Raw genomic sequence first — 18,783 nt, forward strand, 5'->3', positions numbered from 1 at the left:
TAGTTAAACGCTCTTCCTGGGATTATGGAGCATCAATGAGAAGGAGGAAGGCCTGCTGCATTACTCTCTGTACTCCCATCCTGAATTAGTGATGTAATGCAGTGGTCCCCAGACTTTTCAGGGTCAGCCCCCAAGCAAGTGGCTGGGGGCAGAGCTGCAGCCTGGGCCTGCCACACCTCCTTGAACACTCCTCTGCACCCTCCCTCTCCCCCTCCAGTTTGGGGACCTCTGATATAATGGCAGTAGAAGAGGACCTGGGACCTTTCAGATCTTCCTGCTGAAGATGATGCAACACTGCAGAGGAGAGTGGCAGGTAAACTGTAGGCAAAAAGAAAGAGGAGGATGAAGGGCTGACAACCACGTGGATTGAGCATAAAGGTCACGAGTGGTAAGGCACGGTTCACACGGAGATGCTGGAAAGCACCTAGAGTACATGTCAGAGCAAGTTACCAATTAGGGGCTGAATCCTGCAAGCTCTGGCTCACATTAGTGGACCTTAATCCCATCAGTAGTCTCACTTGAGTCAGTGTGACTGCTGGTATGAGTAAGAGTTTGCAATTTCAGATCCTCATACATTAACTGTAAACTGTAAGTAATGAGCTTTTGCATAACAGTGCCCAAATAAAAGCTATAGTTAAAACAAGCCCCATATAATGTATTCTGGAGTGCAAAAACCAGCACAGCACACTTTCACCAGCTACTTCTGCACTGAAGGAGAGGGTGTAAAATGAGACCCAGATGGTACCAACCCTATATCCCAGAACTGTGCAGGGGAGATCTACTCCAGGGCATGAGAACCTATGTGGCACTCCCAGCCATATGGGCTTGGGGAAAGAAACTGCAGGAAGGAGCCAGCCAGAAACTGAAGACAGCAGAACAGCTGCAAAAACAGTTCATGCAGGGACAGACAGAGACTGATGATATCATCATTGCTTTCTGCAGTTTTCACTGTGAGCATTCTCGCCTGGGCTGATTGGCTGTTTGCTACAACCCCTCCTGTTCCCCCCCTTCCTTTGTCTTTCCACTTAACTAATATCCTCCTAACATAACATCACCCCCACCACTCCACATACTGAAAACATGACGACATTTGCCAGCCATCACACTGATCATGCTGTTTGTATGTTACATTCATTTCCTCTGCCCTCCATCTGTATTGTCTATTTAGATTGTAAGCTCTTGGGGGCAAGGGCAGTCTATTGCAGATTTGTACAGGTGCCTAGCACAATGGGGCCCTGTTCCCAGATGACCCCTAGGCACTACCCTAATAAACATGATAAATATTTTACTTTTTCAATATTTCTGCCCCTGGCAGACCAGATATGTTTTTGCTTTTACAGTGCAGGATTGGAATAGTAGGCTTGTGTTTAAAAGTCCTATTCAGAAATGTAGGTTTTTCATTTTCAATGGAAATGCCACTAATACCATCTGAAAATATCTGCACTCCCAGGTGATCCACCTTCACAAAAAGTACAATACGCTGTTTCAATCTGGCAGAAAAAGGACAAGCTGCTCCTACTGGTATGTTGTTAAAAGGGCCAGAGGAAAGGAGGTGGGGAGTAGTAGATTTCTATAGTGGGAAAAATATTGGCCAAAAAATGTTCTATTTCTCCAGAAAACTACCATACTTCTCAAAAAATCATAAAAGCATTATTTAAAGTGGTGCATAAATGAAGACAATTTACATATAAACTATAGGGCCTCACTGCAAATAGAACAACAAGCTCTACCGTTCTATAGTTAGATAAGAGCTTTCTATAGCAACTTCCCAAAAGAATGTAATCAAAATGAAAACCACCGTTCATGTTCATCACTGCCAGCTCCTCAATGCCAGAACTGAACTTACTAAATGAAGCAATGAGAAGAAAAACAAAGTCTTTGTACCACCAGAACCACATATGCAACTTTTTATAGAAGAATCTGTATAGTAACTCAAATACTCTGATTAATTATATTTAAAGATCAGTTATTTTGCTATAAAATAATCCCAATTGAATATGACCTTTCAATATTATAGTATAATGTGCAAAGCTGTTTTGGAAAGGGAAATAAAAATTGATATGCATGACAAGTAGCTTGTGCTCTAACTGTTGTTTATTTGGATACTTAAAACATCTATATATAGCACAATAAATGTATAACTATTTATTTTATGGACAAAATTAACTCCTCTCTCCATGAGACCTGAAGAAACGGGCATAGCACAAAGAATTAAGTAGGAGTTGGTGGATGGAATTCAGCTCGTAGCATCAAGGCTGGCTATGAGACTACAGCTTAATCCTTCCACACTCTTGTTGTATAGGTTTCTAGATCCTGGATCTGCCAAAGAGTATATCTATTAGGCCACTTCCTAACCTACTCACCACACACCTATTAACCACTGCTTATTGTGAGCCAGAGAGGAAACCACTTCTGCAACATGCAGGTATACTGTGGACTCTGCACTCACACACCTTGCTCAAGACTATCCCTGGAGTTTGACAGCTCAGGGGACTTTGTGTAGGCCTTCTTGTAAGAGAGTGAATTCCATCCTATAAAGGGACATTGTCCAGTTAAAATTATTACAGGTGTTTCTAATAACATCTTGAATTGTAAGAACAACCAACATTTAAAGATCTAAGGTAAGATCCTGATTCCTTTTAGCATCAATGGCAGCTTTGCAACGGACTTTAATGGGTCAAGGATTTCACCCCAGTTTAATTTTGTATTTGACTCAGTCTGAACAAAGAAAACAGACCATCAGTTTCACTTCGTGGCTTTTATGTGACAGCACAATGATGCAGTGTTTTGTTGTAAACACTTCAAGGAAAGGTCTGAATACACATAAAAACCTGTTTTCAGTTAATCAAATCAAACATACCACATTTTTACTAATTTTATGTTCTATAATAAATAAATAAATGAAAACACCGTTTTTCCTGAAAGCAGCCTGGCAATATCTGTTTAGTAAAAAAAAAATTAAATAAAGTGTGAGTAATTAATGTTGGATTAATATAAACTGAGTTAGACAAGACAAAAACAGAATTTCTCTTGATTTCTCATTTACTAAGTGCATGTTAAAGGTTGTTTATGAATTTTTTAGCAGTTATAAGATCAGTAAGTTGCAAGGAAGCCCCAGTAGAGCAGCTGGATATTGCAAAACCCAGTTTGGAAACTAAATACCATGCCTCCCAACTACTTCCTGGAAGGCTGAACAGTTTAGACAGAATTGCAGAAAGTGAGAATTTGGCATCTGGAACTTTCCACAATTCATAAAAGTGAGCCTCTAATACTAAGCCTCTGAATCAGAAGAGTCTTGTTTCCAGAGGATAGAACTGACATCAACTCCAGTTGCTAAAGGGCTATGTTGGCAGAGAAGCCTACAGTTTTTAATAAACTACCCAGATTTTTGATCAAATGTTCCAAGTCTTGGATTTTAAAATCTTCTGGAAATCTCACTTGGTTCCTCAGCAGAAATGGAGACTTTTGAGATAGGACATTCTCCTCTTCTAACATAGCAATCTCTTACCAGAGAAATTACTCATAGAAACCAAACTCTCAGAAGCTTCATCTATCCTCAGAGGTCTCAAGCTCACATTCAGGAACCATTTGTCTTGCAAACAAAAAAGGCAAGAGCCAGCAGCTCCTGAACTGCAGCTAGGTACAGAAGAGTTATCCCAGAATAGGCTCTGTAGCGAAGACATAGCCAAAGATCATTCTATAATGAACTACAGATTGAGCAAATAATTCAGAACCTTTGCCCAATTCAAGAGGCAAAGAACAAAACCAGAAAAAGATCACAATTTTTTTCCTCTGATTGCCAGAAACACACACACACACACACACAAACTGGGGAAGCTCCAAGAGAGATAAGAGAAGTCTGCTCAAGATGACAAAATGTTTAAAGTTATGAGCGCTTCCTGATACCAGTCAAGCTACTGAAGAGAAGCAACAACCGCTTCAATCTCAACTTGGAGGATCCTGAAGGTGCTTCTGTATTGTTTTTTTTTAAAAAACACACAAATTAAAAAAAAATAAGGGCGGGGGGAAACTCTTCTACCACACATGTATCTAGAATGAGTTAAATCTCAGAGAAGTCATCTTCATGTGCAAGGCTGTAGTATTTCATAAGTTATGAATGGCTCCTTTCACAAAATTAATTATCTGCTCCATTTTTAGTAAGATTTATGAGAATCTTTTTCTGTTTGGAATATGTCCAAATGGAGCCAGTTTATTCTTTCAGGACATACACTATAATAAGTCAAATTTTTTCTGTTAGGTGGTCCAGCTCTTTCATTATAATCACAAGACTATTGAAACAGTGAGTATTATCCTGAAAGCAAGAAGTTTTATTTTTGCAATAAACATAAAATTTCTCAAACCAGAAGTTGGTAATTTTCTCTCAAAAATTTCATTTTTCTAAATTAGGTGTAATATTATTTTCTCTCTACAGATACAATATTCAGCCATGAAGATCTGGAACTGTTATAATAATGTCTTTCAAACAAACCAGTCCTTAATAAAAAATTATTTTGAAAATCTAAAAGTCTAAAGTTCTTCTGACCATATTATGTCATTCAAGAAAGAGCTATTATATAGTTTTAGATTTTTATATTATTGTTTTTTCTCCCCTTACCCCCCCCCCATCCCTACCACTTTTTGCATTGGTAGCCCATGATTTTTAATTATGCTATCTTTGTATATAATTTGATCTGAACTGGATATAAAGACTACAGGAATAATGGACGCTGCCTGTTTAAGAAAATAAGGAGAACAAAATTATGAGAAATGGGACAAAAATGCAACAACAAAAACACTGCTGGAAGTAGCTAGACAACTGGTAGTAATATTTGGTAGTGGCTGGCAAGAACTATTGCTGAGCAGGTAAACAAAGTTAGGAGGGATATGGATGTGGCAGACAAGAGAGAAAGAACAGTAAGAAGAGAGGACCTGTGAGCCTGATGTTTACAGTGATGCCAAAATTTTCAAAAACAGCCACTTATTTTAGATGCTGCAATTTTTGGGTACTCAATATCTTTGGGCCTGATTTTTTAGAAGTGCTGAGCACTTTTATAGGAGTTGTAAATATTTAGATCTATCCAGCTGAACATACCTTCCCGTAACAGGAAGTTGATGAGCTATTTGAAGAGGGAGGAGATCATGGAAATATACCAGCATTGTGCAGTCACTATTTGGAAAGAGGACAAGTGGTGCCCATGAAACAGGCATGTAGTCAGGGAGGTGTGAAGAACTTCTGAGAGCGAGCCATAAAGGCAGATATGGATTGGTACAGTCTCTGGAATAACTAATTCTGGACTCATTTTCATCAGTGAAAATGATAAGAATACTGGCATAACATACACCGATCTAATCAGTATAAAACAAAGCTTCATCAACTGACCTGCACTACTCACACTACTTTTAAGGAAAAAAAGTAAAATAAACTTCAGTAAGATTATAGACAGTTATATGGGCACCAAAATTGATCAAAGAATCCTGTTTTTATAAGAGGGAGCAAGAAGGGGGGAAACCCAGCCCTCCTTAAAAGAGAGAGGCTCTACTTGCATGTAGGAGAGCAAGGACTCTAAAAATAAAAAAGTGAACAAATGTCATGTATGCATCTAATTGCACCTTCTGAACATAATTTGAAAATCTGGAAACTGTGAGATCATTTAGACTTTGGAATACAGTTTAGAGAAAGTGGTGAAAGCTCCATCACTGGGATAATGAAATGCAGAGGACAACATTCAAAGATATAATACAGAACAATCCTGCTTTGCCAGACGAATTGACAAGATCAAACTAATATGAGTGATTAGGCTGGAAAGATTTATTTTTATCGGTAAGTGTCAGTAAACGTTGATTCCACCACATACGCACACAATTTTTTCAAATCAATAACAACTGAAATTTATAGACAAAGTCAGAAAAATGTTGCTTGAGAACTTAGAGTCTGATTTAAGGATATTTACTTTGCATATTGTAATGTGATGTTGACAATTTGTGTTTTAATGTTTATAAAGCTTCAATCTTTTGAATCTGAATGACTACTGTCATTAATTATTGGCTGATATCTCCGCCCATAATTTCACAGCAACTGTGAAAATTTAAAATAGATACAAATAGAAAAAATGCTTAAAAACATAGATATTATCCATTGAAATTATAAATCAAATTCTAGCAAACCTAAATATGACCCCTCCAGATTTAATTTACATGAATTTATGAAATTACAGACAGAACGGCAAAAAAGTTTTGCTAAAGTACAAATCAACAGTCCAGCATCTATTTTTCCAGAGTGTCATCTAATGGTTCAAATAAACTGGGGGCCAGGACTTATGGTTCTTTTCCTGGCTGTGTTGGTGACTAGTGGTGTGACCAGGGACAAGTCTTTTGACATATCCTCATTTACTAATCTGTTAAATGGGGGACAAAAGCTTGTGTAATTAATAAGGTTATTTGAGGTTTAATCAGTGTTTGAGAATCTCAAAGAGGTTCCTTATAAATCTAAACTACTGAAGTGTACTTTTGCAGGAATGAAAAATTCGGGGCTTTCCTTGTTTACCAGATAGCCTGTAAGTTTCAGTTTCCACTTTCCATCAGTGAATTTTACAAGTATAATATTTTGTTTCAATAATAGTCTGGCAAGTCTTTTGTGAATCTTGAAATTTTTTCATTTTTTAGAAAGTCAATGTAGCAGTCAAGAATTATATGTTCCAGAGAAGAAAGTGATTTAAAAAAATAGTGTAAATAATATAATTACACACCCACCCCATATTCAGAAATGCCCCAAATGCATGGATTTATACAACAGCCCATTGATATGAACTTTGCTAAACAGTGTTGTCTGAAAAAAGATTCTTTAGGTTATGTCCACACAGTGTTTTTTAGCCCTGATGTAGCTGCACTATAGCAAACCCCTAGTGCAATCGTACAGCACTAGTGTAAATCCTAGTTTGAAACTGGTGAAAGCTGCCCCAGTGCAAGTTTACACTGGTGCAGCTTTATTACACTAGAGGTTTGTCTTGGTGCAGCTACATCAGTTGCTAACGGAGAAGATCTTCATCATATGCTTTTAAAAACAAGCTACACAATTGTTTGATAATTTTCAAATGTTTTTAATCTTTTGTGATTACAGCAGATAAACAAGCAGTCAGGAGCATGGGTGTCCATGGTTTTTAAATCAGGAACCTGGGATACACGTCTTTACTATATATTTAGTCTGTTCTCTGCTTCTGAAGGTGCCACACACGCTCAGCTCCTACTGATTTCAAAAGCTGACATTTTGCATCACATCGCAGAATCAAGAATACTAAACATGGGGCTAGATTTCTTCTCGCCTCATAACATTAGCACTTACATCACAAACGTCCTGTAAGTTTTAAAAGACTGAATTTTTAAGAGTAGTACTTACGGTTGACATAGTTTTACCAGGTCCTGGTCAGTGGTGTTTGGAGGCAGTCCTCTTATGTAAAGGTTTGTTTTACTTAATTGATCCCAACCTGAGTTGCTGCTGCTACTGCTGTTGTTATTACTGCTGGTGGTGCTGGGGCTAGGAGGAGCCATTGGGTGGGATGGTACAATGGACGGCTGCAAAATAAAGACAGAGCGAATTGTCAGAATGAAATACAGACTAATTGCAGAATGAACAACACATTTGCCACTCTGAACATGTTAACTCTGTGCAGTTACTCGTATTCTAAATACACCCGTTTTCACCATATTGGCATGGGATCATTAGGCATACTCTAATACACAGAGTAATAATCTCAAAACACTCTAAATGCAGGACACTGATTCAAATTACATATACCCTCTGCATGTCTTCTGGATCCCTCTTTCTGGGCTGTTCTGATCAGGACACCTCTCAGGATTAGGATGAAAATGGTCTGGGCTCCCAGGAGATGGGGGGGGAGAGGTGGCAGCCATGATAGTGAATCTCACGCCAGTAGACTCCATATGATCTCTTATTTTCCCCCAAAGTCTGATGTCAAAAAGAGAGTGAGTGGCGAGTGAAATATCCCTTCCCCCTCATTATTTTGTCCACCAGTTAAGCCTAATATCGGATACATCAATTTTGGTCCATTAATTCCTGGTTTCACATTTTCCATTATTCCGAAGCATGATTTTAACATTGTGCTTGATCATATCAGTGGGCCCTTTTTGTTGGGTTAATCCAGTGTTTCTTTCTCCTTTTCCCATCAACATTTATTATAGGGTATTGTGGCATCTTACAAACTTTCACATACTTATTTACAGTGAGTTCACAACTAGAGTAAATGTGTACTTCTTATGACAGCAGAACTATAGAAGGTAAAAATTAAATTTCATAGCAAAAATCCTCCTTTATCACTCTTGCCTCTGCGTACCTTACACAGATTGATCTATCCTCAACTCCCCTGCATAGTAGGGAAGTATTTTTATTATGTCACTATTTTACAGACAGAGAACAAAGGTTACAGGCCAGATTTTTAAACGTATTTAAGCACCTAGGTACCCAGTGGAATTTTCAGGAGTGCCTATGTGACTAATTCCTACTGATTTCAGTATTTTTGAAATACTTCGAGAATCTCAGATAAAGGGCTCATAGAAATCCAAATTATTAAAGTTTCAGTGGGAGTTAGGAACCAAGGCACGGTGAAATACCATTAGGCACCTCTCAGCATCTTTAGGCACCTAAATACTTTTTAATGATCTGGCCCTAAGTGACCTGCCTACAGTCCTACAGAAAGTATGTGGCTGAACTGGGAACTGATTTCAGAACTCCCGAATCCTAATCCTGTGCCTTAACCACAGCACAATATGACACACTATAACCAGAAAGGAATTCCCTTACAAAAAAGTATGTGATGTTGTAATTAAAGAGCATTTTAATGCATATGCATAGACATGGGGCAGAGCTAAGGTTACATATGTAAATTCCATAAACTGCAAGGTTTATCCTGGTAGAGTGTGTCCACAGGGCAGAGCCCCTTTCCTGAAAAACTTCAGAGCTACACAGCTTGGGAAGGTAGGAGTAAAGAGTCACAAGAGATTAGGATGGAAGACAAGATGAAAAAAAGTGAATTCTAATATAGATTTGGAGGTGGACACTTAGGACACAAGAAGAGTGAAACTATTCAGGAGTCATGCGGGGTCATGTATTTCTCTCTTTTGTGTTTTCTTGGGAGGATACTGTAATCTCTTTTAATTCAGTATATTAAAAAGGTTTATTATACAATAACAATAAAATTTAGTTGCAACATCCAGTTTAACACCATAAAATTAGGTTCGAAATGCAGAAATATGAATTTTGGACAACATCGATACCCAACTGAAATGTTATGTAAAGGAGCTCTCATGCATGCTCAACTGTTAAAAAACGTCAAATTTAAATCTCAAAGGATTATTTTAAATATGAAAAAAAATCTGTCCCCTAGAGCATTTTTTTTGCAATTTTATAATTCAAAAGCAGTCACTGTAGAAAACTTTTCATAAAATATCAAATTTCTTTTGAAAGATTTACATTTTGAGCTCAAGCCTTGACCCAAAGTTTTGTCCAGGAATGATTCAAAATCGGAAAGAAATTAAACTCTCCCTTCAAATTTGTAATAGAAACACTGAGGGATTCTTAACTGTAGCATCACTACACATGCAGTTAGAGCATACTGCTTCCACTAACGCAAAGCAATTTTTTTAGGGTGGTAAACTAGGCGCAAAGCAGTTAACTTCAAAATATTTTCATACTGCACTAAAAGCTAGGCTTGCATAATGCTATTCCCTTCCCTAAATCGGTCTCTTTTGAAAGGTACACTAATGTATAAGTTGACGAAAGATACAATTGTTCTGTTTAAAGTTTCACAGTCAACTGCTTTCCTCCTATTATATTACACACACACACACACACACACACACACCCCTTCCACTGAAATCAGTCACACCCATGCATATATGTCTGAGGCCAAAATTTGGCTCCCAGGTGGCAATTATAATATACACATAGCAAACAGAAACTATTTTCAATGCTTTTTTTCTGTGAGCTTTGTATACAATTCGGATCATAAAATCTTGTTATATTATGAAGAGTGTAAACATTATAACAGGGGTGGCCAAACCGGGCTCTTTTACAGTTAAAGTGCAGCTCGTAGAGCCCCCTACATCCCCTCATCCACCTACCAGACCAGGGGAGTGGGAGAAGCTCGGTACCTCTGCCTTGCATCAGAGTGATGGAGTAGGGGCTTCTGCCCAGCAGGGAGGGAGGTCTCAGGGCTTCAGCCCCGCAGGGCATGCCTCTCGGGGCTTGGGGCTTCAGCAGGAGCAGAGCTGAAGCCCAAAGTCCTGGCAGGTACTTCCCGTGGGGCTGAAGCCTCATCAGGTGTGTCCCAGCTCTCAAAATTCAGAAGATTGTCGCATTGTCGTGGCTCAGAGGGTCAGTCAGTAAGTTTGGCCACCCCAGCACTATAAACTGGTTGGGGGGCGGGGGGGTAGACAAAAAAAACAAAAACAAAGAACACCTCACTTACTAGTCTGTGGCAAGTGGAGAGTGAGTTTTTCCTCGTGAGTGCAGGGGGAAAGTCCCAGGACACATATTTATGAAGAATTTAAGCTTTTTCTTAAATATGAAATTGCTTCTAGTCCTAGTGGTTATATTCAAATAGGAAGTGAATGTAAGTCTATTCAGTGTTGTGTTCCTAAAGCTACAGACAGCTTTCAGTGGCTGCCAGCTTCTCCTAACTTTACCAACCTCAAAATGCATTACAATTACAGATGTTCAAAAGAGTGACTTAGAAACACACAATCACTGGATTAAAGGGACAGTGACATCTTAAAACCATATACTGTAAGCAAATTTCTTTACCTATTTTATTAGTAACACTGTTATATTAAGAATGAAATAACTGAAAAAGTAAAATTCATTTACTATTATTTACACTCTTTACTTACTTCCTATACTACTCTTAGCATGTACAATGCGAAATCAATTATGCTAGTTTCACTTTTGTTTGTTGCTAGTTTTACTTTCAAATTCTTATTGTTGCGTAGCTTGGGTTTGAAACACTGTTGAGAAATGTGTTTGATTAATAGCAGATTTTATTAACAATAACTGCAAATGTTTCGATTGGTTTTAAGTTTTAAAAGCTTATTTTACAAAACAAATTCTGCTTCAAATTAAAATGAAGTCTCTTTAAGAGCAGCAGTTAATCTAGTGATGTGAACTTAAACATTTTGCAATGTGATTTTTAAACTGGAATCTACAAGGCAACACATTAATTCCTAATGTTCCTATAGGAACATTTTTCGTATTAAAATGAATTACAGAATCTGAAAATTAACGCTAAATCAGTGTAAATGATTAATAAAGCTGAAGAATAGATGGTCTTTGCTGTGTAGTGACAATACCTCTTTTCATTATGTCATTCCCAGTCCACATTGGTTTACCATTTCCTTCCTACTACTCATTCCCAGAACTAATCAGCGATTAGACTTTCCCCCAGGAGTTTCCTCTATATCCCCTTCAACACGCACTGACTCACCTTCTACGTAAAATAGGTCACTCTATTGCTATACTGTGCCTCCTTGTTCCATTGGTGAGAATCTTCAAAGCCCTCAGAGGCTCACTCAGAGACCCTACTGCTAATCCTTCACAACCTCATCCTGAGAGCAGTGATCAATGGAAAAGTTACAGGTAATGGTCACTAAGGTGAAATTTTCAAGGGCTGAGCATTCCCAGTGGAAGGCCCTCATCTGAGGAAGGCAAAGCCTTTGCTCCTCTTATGTGATTGTGACATGTCATCCTTTTTGGCATTTTTGTAACAGCAGAATTGCCTGTCGGCTTTTCCTCTGCATATAAAAACAAACAACAGGAATAATCAGAGAATCATATAAGTGTAGGACCGTAAGGGACCTCGAGATCTAGTCCAGTCCCCTGCACTCAAGACAGGACTAAGTATTATCTTCTAGACCATCCGTGACAGGTGTTTGTCTAACCTGCTCTTAAAAACCTCCAATGATGGAGATTCCACAACCACCCTAGGCAATGTATTGCAGTGCTTATCCCCCTGGACAGTTAGGAAGTTTTTCCTAATGTCCAACCTAAACCTCCCTTGCTGCAATTTAAGCCCATTGCTTCTTGTCCTATTCTCAGAGGTTAACAAGAACAATTTTTCTCCCTCCTCCTTTTAAACAATCTTATAACCATATGTAATCCCGAATAAGAAAGCAGCACAAAGTGATGGGAGTTTATGGTCTTTAGGACTGAACCATTCTTTCTTTAAATTTCATATACTAGATACTACAGTGATGGGTTCATTAGAAATTTATAGATAAACTCATCTGTATTTGAGGACTTGGGTCACAGCCATCATCATTCCAGACAAGGAGAAGTGGGCTCCTTTCACAATCAAAGGGAAAGGTTGCTGTTTGGTGCTTCGAGATATTCCTTTGACCCAGGAGTCCAGCAGACTGCCCTTTAGTGCTCCCAGTCTCTAATTGCCCTGGGAAACTCAAACAAGGAGACTTGAACCTGAATATCCCGCATGCTGACACAGAATGCTACTCCTGTCCCAGCCTTCTATAGCTCTCTAATTTAATTCAGACTATAAAAGCATGTTTATGGAGTTGAATATCGTGTATTTAATTATATTTTACTGTTTAATTGATATGCTCCATGTGGGGTGGAGGGGGGAGAAGATCACATTTTTAATAAAAGTCTTTTTTATGTTGTTTAATAGAAGTACAGATTGTAAGTTACTTACAGCACACACAAGGTGCCTCTTTTAGTCTAAAATGCCACTTGGATGGTTCTAGAGAATCTTGTCATTGGCATTCAGCTAGTTATAGTCAAGTAATTACGTATGAAGTACCTACCACTTAATCCACTTAAAATATCGGGATGATGAAAGGTAGGTAGGTTGGTTGAGATAATATATAAATTGGTATTGATGCAAAATTACTGAACTCTGTGTGTGTGTGTGTGTGTGTGTGTGTGTGTGTGTGTGTGTGTGTGTGTGTGCGCACGCAGATGGGTGGGGTGAATGTAATTAAATTATAACATTACTTCTGAAAGGTTCTGGATAGGTATTAAACTGGAGGATGAAATCCTCTGTCCACAGTTTAGGTAAAGCTCCACATGCACAAAGATGCCTTGGACTGAGGGAAATGGAACATGTCATATCCAGTAAAGTACCAAGTTACTATCCTTTACTCAAAAGCAATCAATGAGCTAACAGGAGGAGGTTGGAAATAGGATGTATGTTCTGGGCTAAAAATAAATGCCAAAGAGAAATTAGTCTGACTGCTCTCTGATGAAGACAGTTGACTATCCCGCTTCCTTTTTAATCAGCAAACACTGAACCTGGGCCATTGCATTCCAAGATGCTCCTTATCCCAACAAACTGATGTCTGTAGTGAGGATTTCACTGGGAGAGTCCCACAGGCTTCCCTTTAATTAATTTCCATCTTTCCACCACCCTCTCTGATGCAGTATGACAGATTGAGCAAAGGTGGTGATTTCTGGAAATCTTTGGAGTCCAACTTCCACTGAGCAAAAAGAATACCCAATGGATGACACAGAAGGACCTGCTGTTGCAGTTTGCATCTTCTGTCTTGAGGCAGGCTCTCTGGCCCTCTCTGCAGTCTGTCAGCTCTCTGACACGGAGTCAGAAAGCACTTCCAGTACCCAACTCAATAGAAGGAGTTTCAGGAAGCTGGGTCTTCTGGATCCTCTCACAGTTGAGAAAGTCCTCAGGCTTACATGGCCCCTTCCATACCCACAACCTATCAACCTCCTAAACTCTTGTGGGGAGTGGAAGGACCCTGCAGTGGAGGGGAGAGTGGTACCTGCTTTATATGTGAGGCCTACACATCTTCCTAGGTCTCTCAGACTTACTCCATTCTCCCCTTTCACATAGGACTATGGGCCTGACATCTGGGCGACTCACAGTGCCAAAGAGATAGCTGCAAACCAGTGTATGTCTGGAAATCCCCATTGATATTCAAAGCCTACTCCATTATTTCCTTTGTTCAGACCTTTCTCCTCATCTGGCAAGGGTACTGATGCTCCAGAGGCTGGAAACAGAAACAAGTGCATTCTGAGAGCAGGCAAGTCCCTTCCATGCAGGTGACATCATCACACAAAAGCTCTGCATTATTATTAAACACTATTAAACCAGGTGTGGGGACCAGTGCAAGCAGCAAGAGGTAAAGGGAGCCATTCCCAGTTGGGCTGCTTTGAAAGCATCTCTAAAGTTTCAATGGAAGCAGAAGAATGAGCCTTTCTTTCCTTGAGGACCTTGCTCCTGGATCTGCTTGTTCTCCCCAAGCAGTGTTTCTGAAAACTTCACTGACTGGCTCGTCCATCAGTGCCAGTGGAGGTGCACACTCCTGCCTCTTGTCTCTGGGACTCAGGACTACCAACACTAAAGCATATAAGCTATCGCCAGAAGAGAGCAGGCAGAGGGAAAAAGAGCTGAGCTAATTCCCCTGCTCCTTTGCACAAGCTATCAGTGACTTCCCTCAACAACTCTCCTGCTCATGGCTGCTGACAGCCTTTTCCATACCCATCCTTTCTTCCTCTCAGCCCTGCCTCTCAACTCCCTGGAGGAAGCTCTGAAGTTTCTGCTGTCTATATCAGAACAGCTCCTTGCACCAGCCAGGCAACTGAGGCATGACATGGCAATTTAAATAATCTAAAACTAAACTAAATTGACACTCAGAAAGTTAATTCACATTTTACTCTCTAGGGCCTCAGTGGGCTTCTTGGTGAGATCCATGAATGCAGCATTACCACGGGTAATCTAGGGGAGTTAGTCAGGAGGAAACCAGGGAAGGTCAAGAAGCTCAAGTGCCTGAAGGAAGATGAGAGCTTTCTGCTGGGAACTGTGAGCTGCTGGGACAGATGATATCTGCATGCTTTTGTGGTCAACCCTTCATTTAGTAGGAAGATATGGAGCACTTGTTGCCAAGTTTTAGCCCAGGCAAAAAGGAATCAAGCTGTGATTACAACAAAAACCAAACAAAAGCTCTTTGGAGCAATTTTATTTAATTAAATATTAATAAGTTTATACAGGAGCTATAAGGTAGAAGCACAATATTGAATGCAAATAATAAAGCATGAGCTTTACTTTATATAACAGCTAGGGAATGTATTCCATTTGTTGGTGTAAATCAGAATCAGGGAATGCAATATTACAATGTTCTCCATCACTGGAAATTTTAAAATAAAAGATTGGGTGTTTTTCTGAAAGGTACGCTCTACTTCTAACAGGAACTTTAGGGAAGTCCCCTGGCCTGCAATATGGTCAGACTAAATGATACAATGGTCCCTTTTGGCTTATCCTCAGAGATTGTCCTCCACAACTCCCTTGTATGTGCTTCTGACGTATCAGCCCAGAATGTGGATGACAAAAATCAGCCTATATAAAATACAGTTTCAGGCATTTATTCTACCTCATGGAAAATTATCCAAAACTCCAATGCACAAAAACATCAAGCTAGATTAGAGCTGGCATGTTCAGAATTTTCTTATAGTTTCACTTCTCTGCAAGTCAGCAAATATCTTATTGTTGTGAAATACCCTCTCTGAAACTCGTGCTCTCCTGACAGACATTAAGATATCCATTAAATACTGTTTTCAAAACTTCAGATCTCCCTACCAACACAGATGCCAAGCATAGCAATCACAAGTTATCTCAAGAAAACAGTGCAGCTCAGCTTTCATTGGGGGCATTAACTATCCCTTTGCAGGCTGCAAAAACACAGGCACCCCTGGTATTCAACTGACCGGCAAGCTCCAGCATTAGGGTTCTAGGAGTTAACCTAAGGTAACACATGAGTAACACTCTGCTCTTACCTTCTCAGGGTGCTAGGCATCATTTTGCTTTGAAGTCTGCTGTTTGCCCCAGCTACACATCTGTGTATGTCTCAAAAGGCCAAAAAGACCCATATCCCAACAAACAGCGTTTAGGATTATGGGAACCTTTTTGATTTAAGAGCACTGTACTGAGATTCGGATACCATAAACTCACTTAAATTTATTCAGAGACCTGCCCAATGCCTTTTTGTTTGAATAATGGTACTAGTGTAAAATAGGAGACTAGTAAATTTTCCCCAAAAAAACTATTTTTAGAAGAAAAATGGCTTTTTTGTCAACACAGAAATTTCTGCAGCAAGAGTCCTTTTAATAAACCTCTTCTTTCCCCTTTCCCCCCCTCCAGTCCCCCCTAAACAAAACCTTTGGTTTTCAGCTGTTGAAAACCTGAAAACTTTTAAAGACTAATTCTGACAAAAAATAAAACCTTTCTCCATTTTCATCTAAAGTTTTCAAGAGATCAAAAACACTTCCCGAACAGCTCTAGTAAATAGTCTCTCTTTCCTACCCCAACTCCACAGAGTTAGGGGTTCCATAGGGAATACTGATGAACACTAGAAATGTTGCTTTCAGCTTGTTTGATACTTGCACTGAATATCGCATGTAATGGGGATTAGATGCTGCTAATAAACACATTTTACCAATTAATACTATATTTCTGTTACAAAGTCTTTATCCTGTTAAAATACAAACTAAAAATATTTAAAAATCAAATTATACAAATGTTAATCATTAGATGAAATGCAAGATTAAGTATTTTTATTTAAATTAAAATGTTGTGTTCCTGTTCATTTTGCAATATCCTGCCATTCCCCTCTTCCCTTTAGACAGTAATTACAGGACACAAATGTTAAGCCATAAAAGATATCTGTCGGAAGAAGCATCTGCTTTTTTGGCAAACTCCATAGCGTTGGTAGCACTGGAACTGTTGCTAGATTGTTTGTCACAGGGTTAGACCACAGATGCGTTTTCTGGCTGATATGAGAGCCGGCATGTCATTTTCTATTTATTCTATATAATTTTAAACACTGAAGAACTTGTGCATGTCTGTGTATACGGCAATCAAGTCCTATTAAAAACACATTGTACATGACTGCAAGTCTGCTGTGTCTGCTGCTTATTACACTTAGCATAACTGTCTCACTGTTACTATGTGCATACCACCACCCCAATCTTAAAATTAGAATGTAATCTCTTTGGATAAGGACCAACTTTTTGTTATGTACATGTCCTGTACCTAACACATAGTTCCCCAGCCCCTTCCTCATTTCTGAGCAAAGCCTTTAGGCACTACAAAAAATGTTTTCACCTCTCAGCTCATTGTGTAGACTGAGACATCCATAGCAACTCATTTGGATACTGTCTACGAATTAAGCATTAATTCCATACACTTTCTGTTGCTTGAACATGCAGTTTTTTATTTAAGCTTCACAAATACATCCTTACACGTAGTAAGTCACAGTTACTCTAAAATCAGTACTTACGCCATTCACTTATTTTACATTACGTGTAATTTTGGATACATTTCCCAACAGCACGTGGTTCTAGCTATTTCCAGCATTTACAAGAATAGCTATGTTGGCATGGCCTCTTCACATAAATGCAGTGTATACCAACTGTAGGAGCTTTTCTTATCTGTGTAGGAACACCACCTCCCTAGCTACACTGACAGAAGCACTCTTCCAGCAGCTTAGCTGTGTCTACACTAGGGATTTTGTTGGCATAGCTGTGTCTGTCAGGAGTATGTTTTTTTTCAGATCTTTGACCAACATAGCTAAGCCAATATAAGGTTTTAGTGTAGATCAAGCCTCAGAGACTGAATAAGACTTGGAGACTAATTACCGCACAGCTGCTAATAAGCAATGTCAAATATTGGCTGATAACTTTAAATACTCTGCTCACAAACACAGTAATTACCATTTGTAAGAGGCCAATGGGACACCTAATATACCACCCTGTTCTAGTGCCAGAATCACCCCATACCAAGAGTGAGTAGTCTGGTCTCATCCGCGGGGGGACATGCAGGGGAAACATTTCCTCACCCCAAGCCACTGAGTGGTAATGGAGCTGTTCTAAAGCCACTGCTGCAACCTCTGCAGATGCTACAACCTCCATCCTCAGTGTGTTCAATGGGTGCATCAACTCTCCATATATTGTATAGCAGCGGATATACCAGCCCTACTCCTGCTTTTGCCTGGCCTGCCCCTTCCCCCTGTATGGAAACACAGTGGGAGCCTATGTGCAACTGGGCTGTGACTGGGCTCCCAAATCTTGATCTTCACCTAACAGAGCTGCACCGATTCCTCTGTGGAAGAGGAGGAGGAACCAACCACACAAAGAACCTAGCTATGCAAGTTTGTATCATGGAGGTTAGAAGTTAGGAAGGGGGATGTTCTTTTTGTCCCCACCTGAATATATATTATTTAGCACTAGGTTAGATTATACACTGAAGTACAGATCAGCTTTGTAATTTATCCTGTCTAGCATAATAGCTCCCTCGTTGAGGCATCTAGTTTATTTTGAAATCTCAGAGCCTGTCTATCCTGGGGATATTCATATCGCTGTAGGCCCACTCCTCTTCTGTAGATGTGGTGAACCAACATAACACAAGGCTTGCAGCAGTATGGCTTACTCTGGTTGGTGTGGGGCCCTCTACCCTGGAGCCTGAATCTCGGTTGCTCTGCACTTTATGCTGTCATTTACACCCAGGCAAGAAGAGCTAACTGGGTGCACAATGCTACCAAATCAGAATGGTAGTATCTTACACGACCTTGCACTAGAGTGAATGACCACACAAGGTGCGGACAATAGAGAATCATGCGCCGGGGTTCTCACTGTGAAGCTACGCAAGTACAAATATTTCCTTGTTATACTTTTGCCGTGGCGGAAAATTGCGCAGATTATGTTGAGCAAAAGGTTCTATAATCATTTTTGAATTGCTTGCTTTTTAATTTCAA

At 39.5% G+C, this 18,783-nt stretch overlaps 1 protein-coding gene across 12 annotated transcripts in view; it reads right to left on the reverse strand.

Annotated features, from left to right (window-relative positions):
- Positions 1-18,783, reverse strand: part of RBMS1 (RNA binding motif single stranded interacting protein 1) — a 187,161-nt gene that overhangs the window by 91,168 nt on the left and 77,210 nt on the right. For all 12 annotated transcript variants that reach the window (XM_005309422.4, XM_005309424.4, XM_042860798.2 and 9 more), the window contains exon 2: positions 7,394-7,569. In XM_005309422.4, coding sequence (XP_005309479.1) covers positions 7,394-7,569 — 176 coding nt within the window. The remainder of the gene's footprint in view (positions 1-7,393; positions 7,570-18,783) is intronic.

This window comes from Chrysemys picta, chromosome 11, assembly GCF_011386835.1.
Source record: "Chrysemys picta bellii isolate R12L10 chromosome 11, ASM1138683v2, whole genome shotgun sequence".
Lineage (NCBI taxonomy): Eukaryota > Metazoa > Chordata > Testudines > Emydidae > Chrysemys > Chrysemys picta.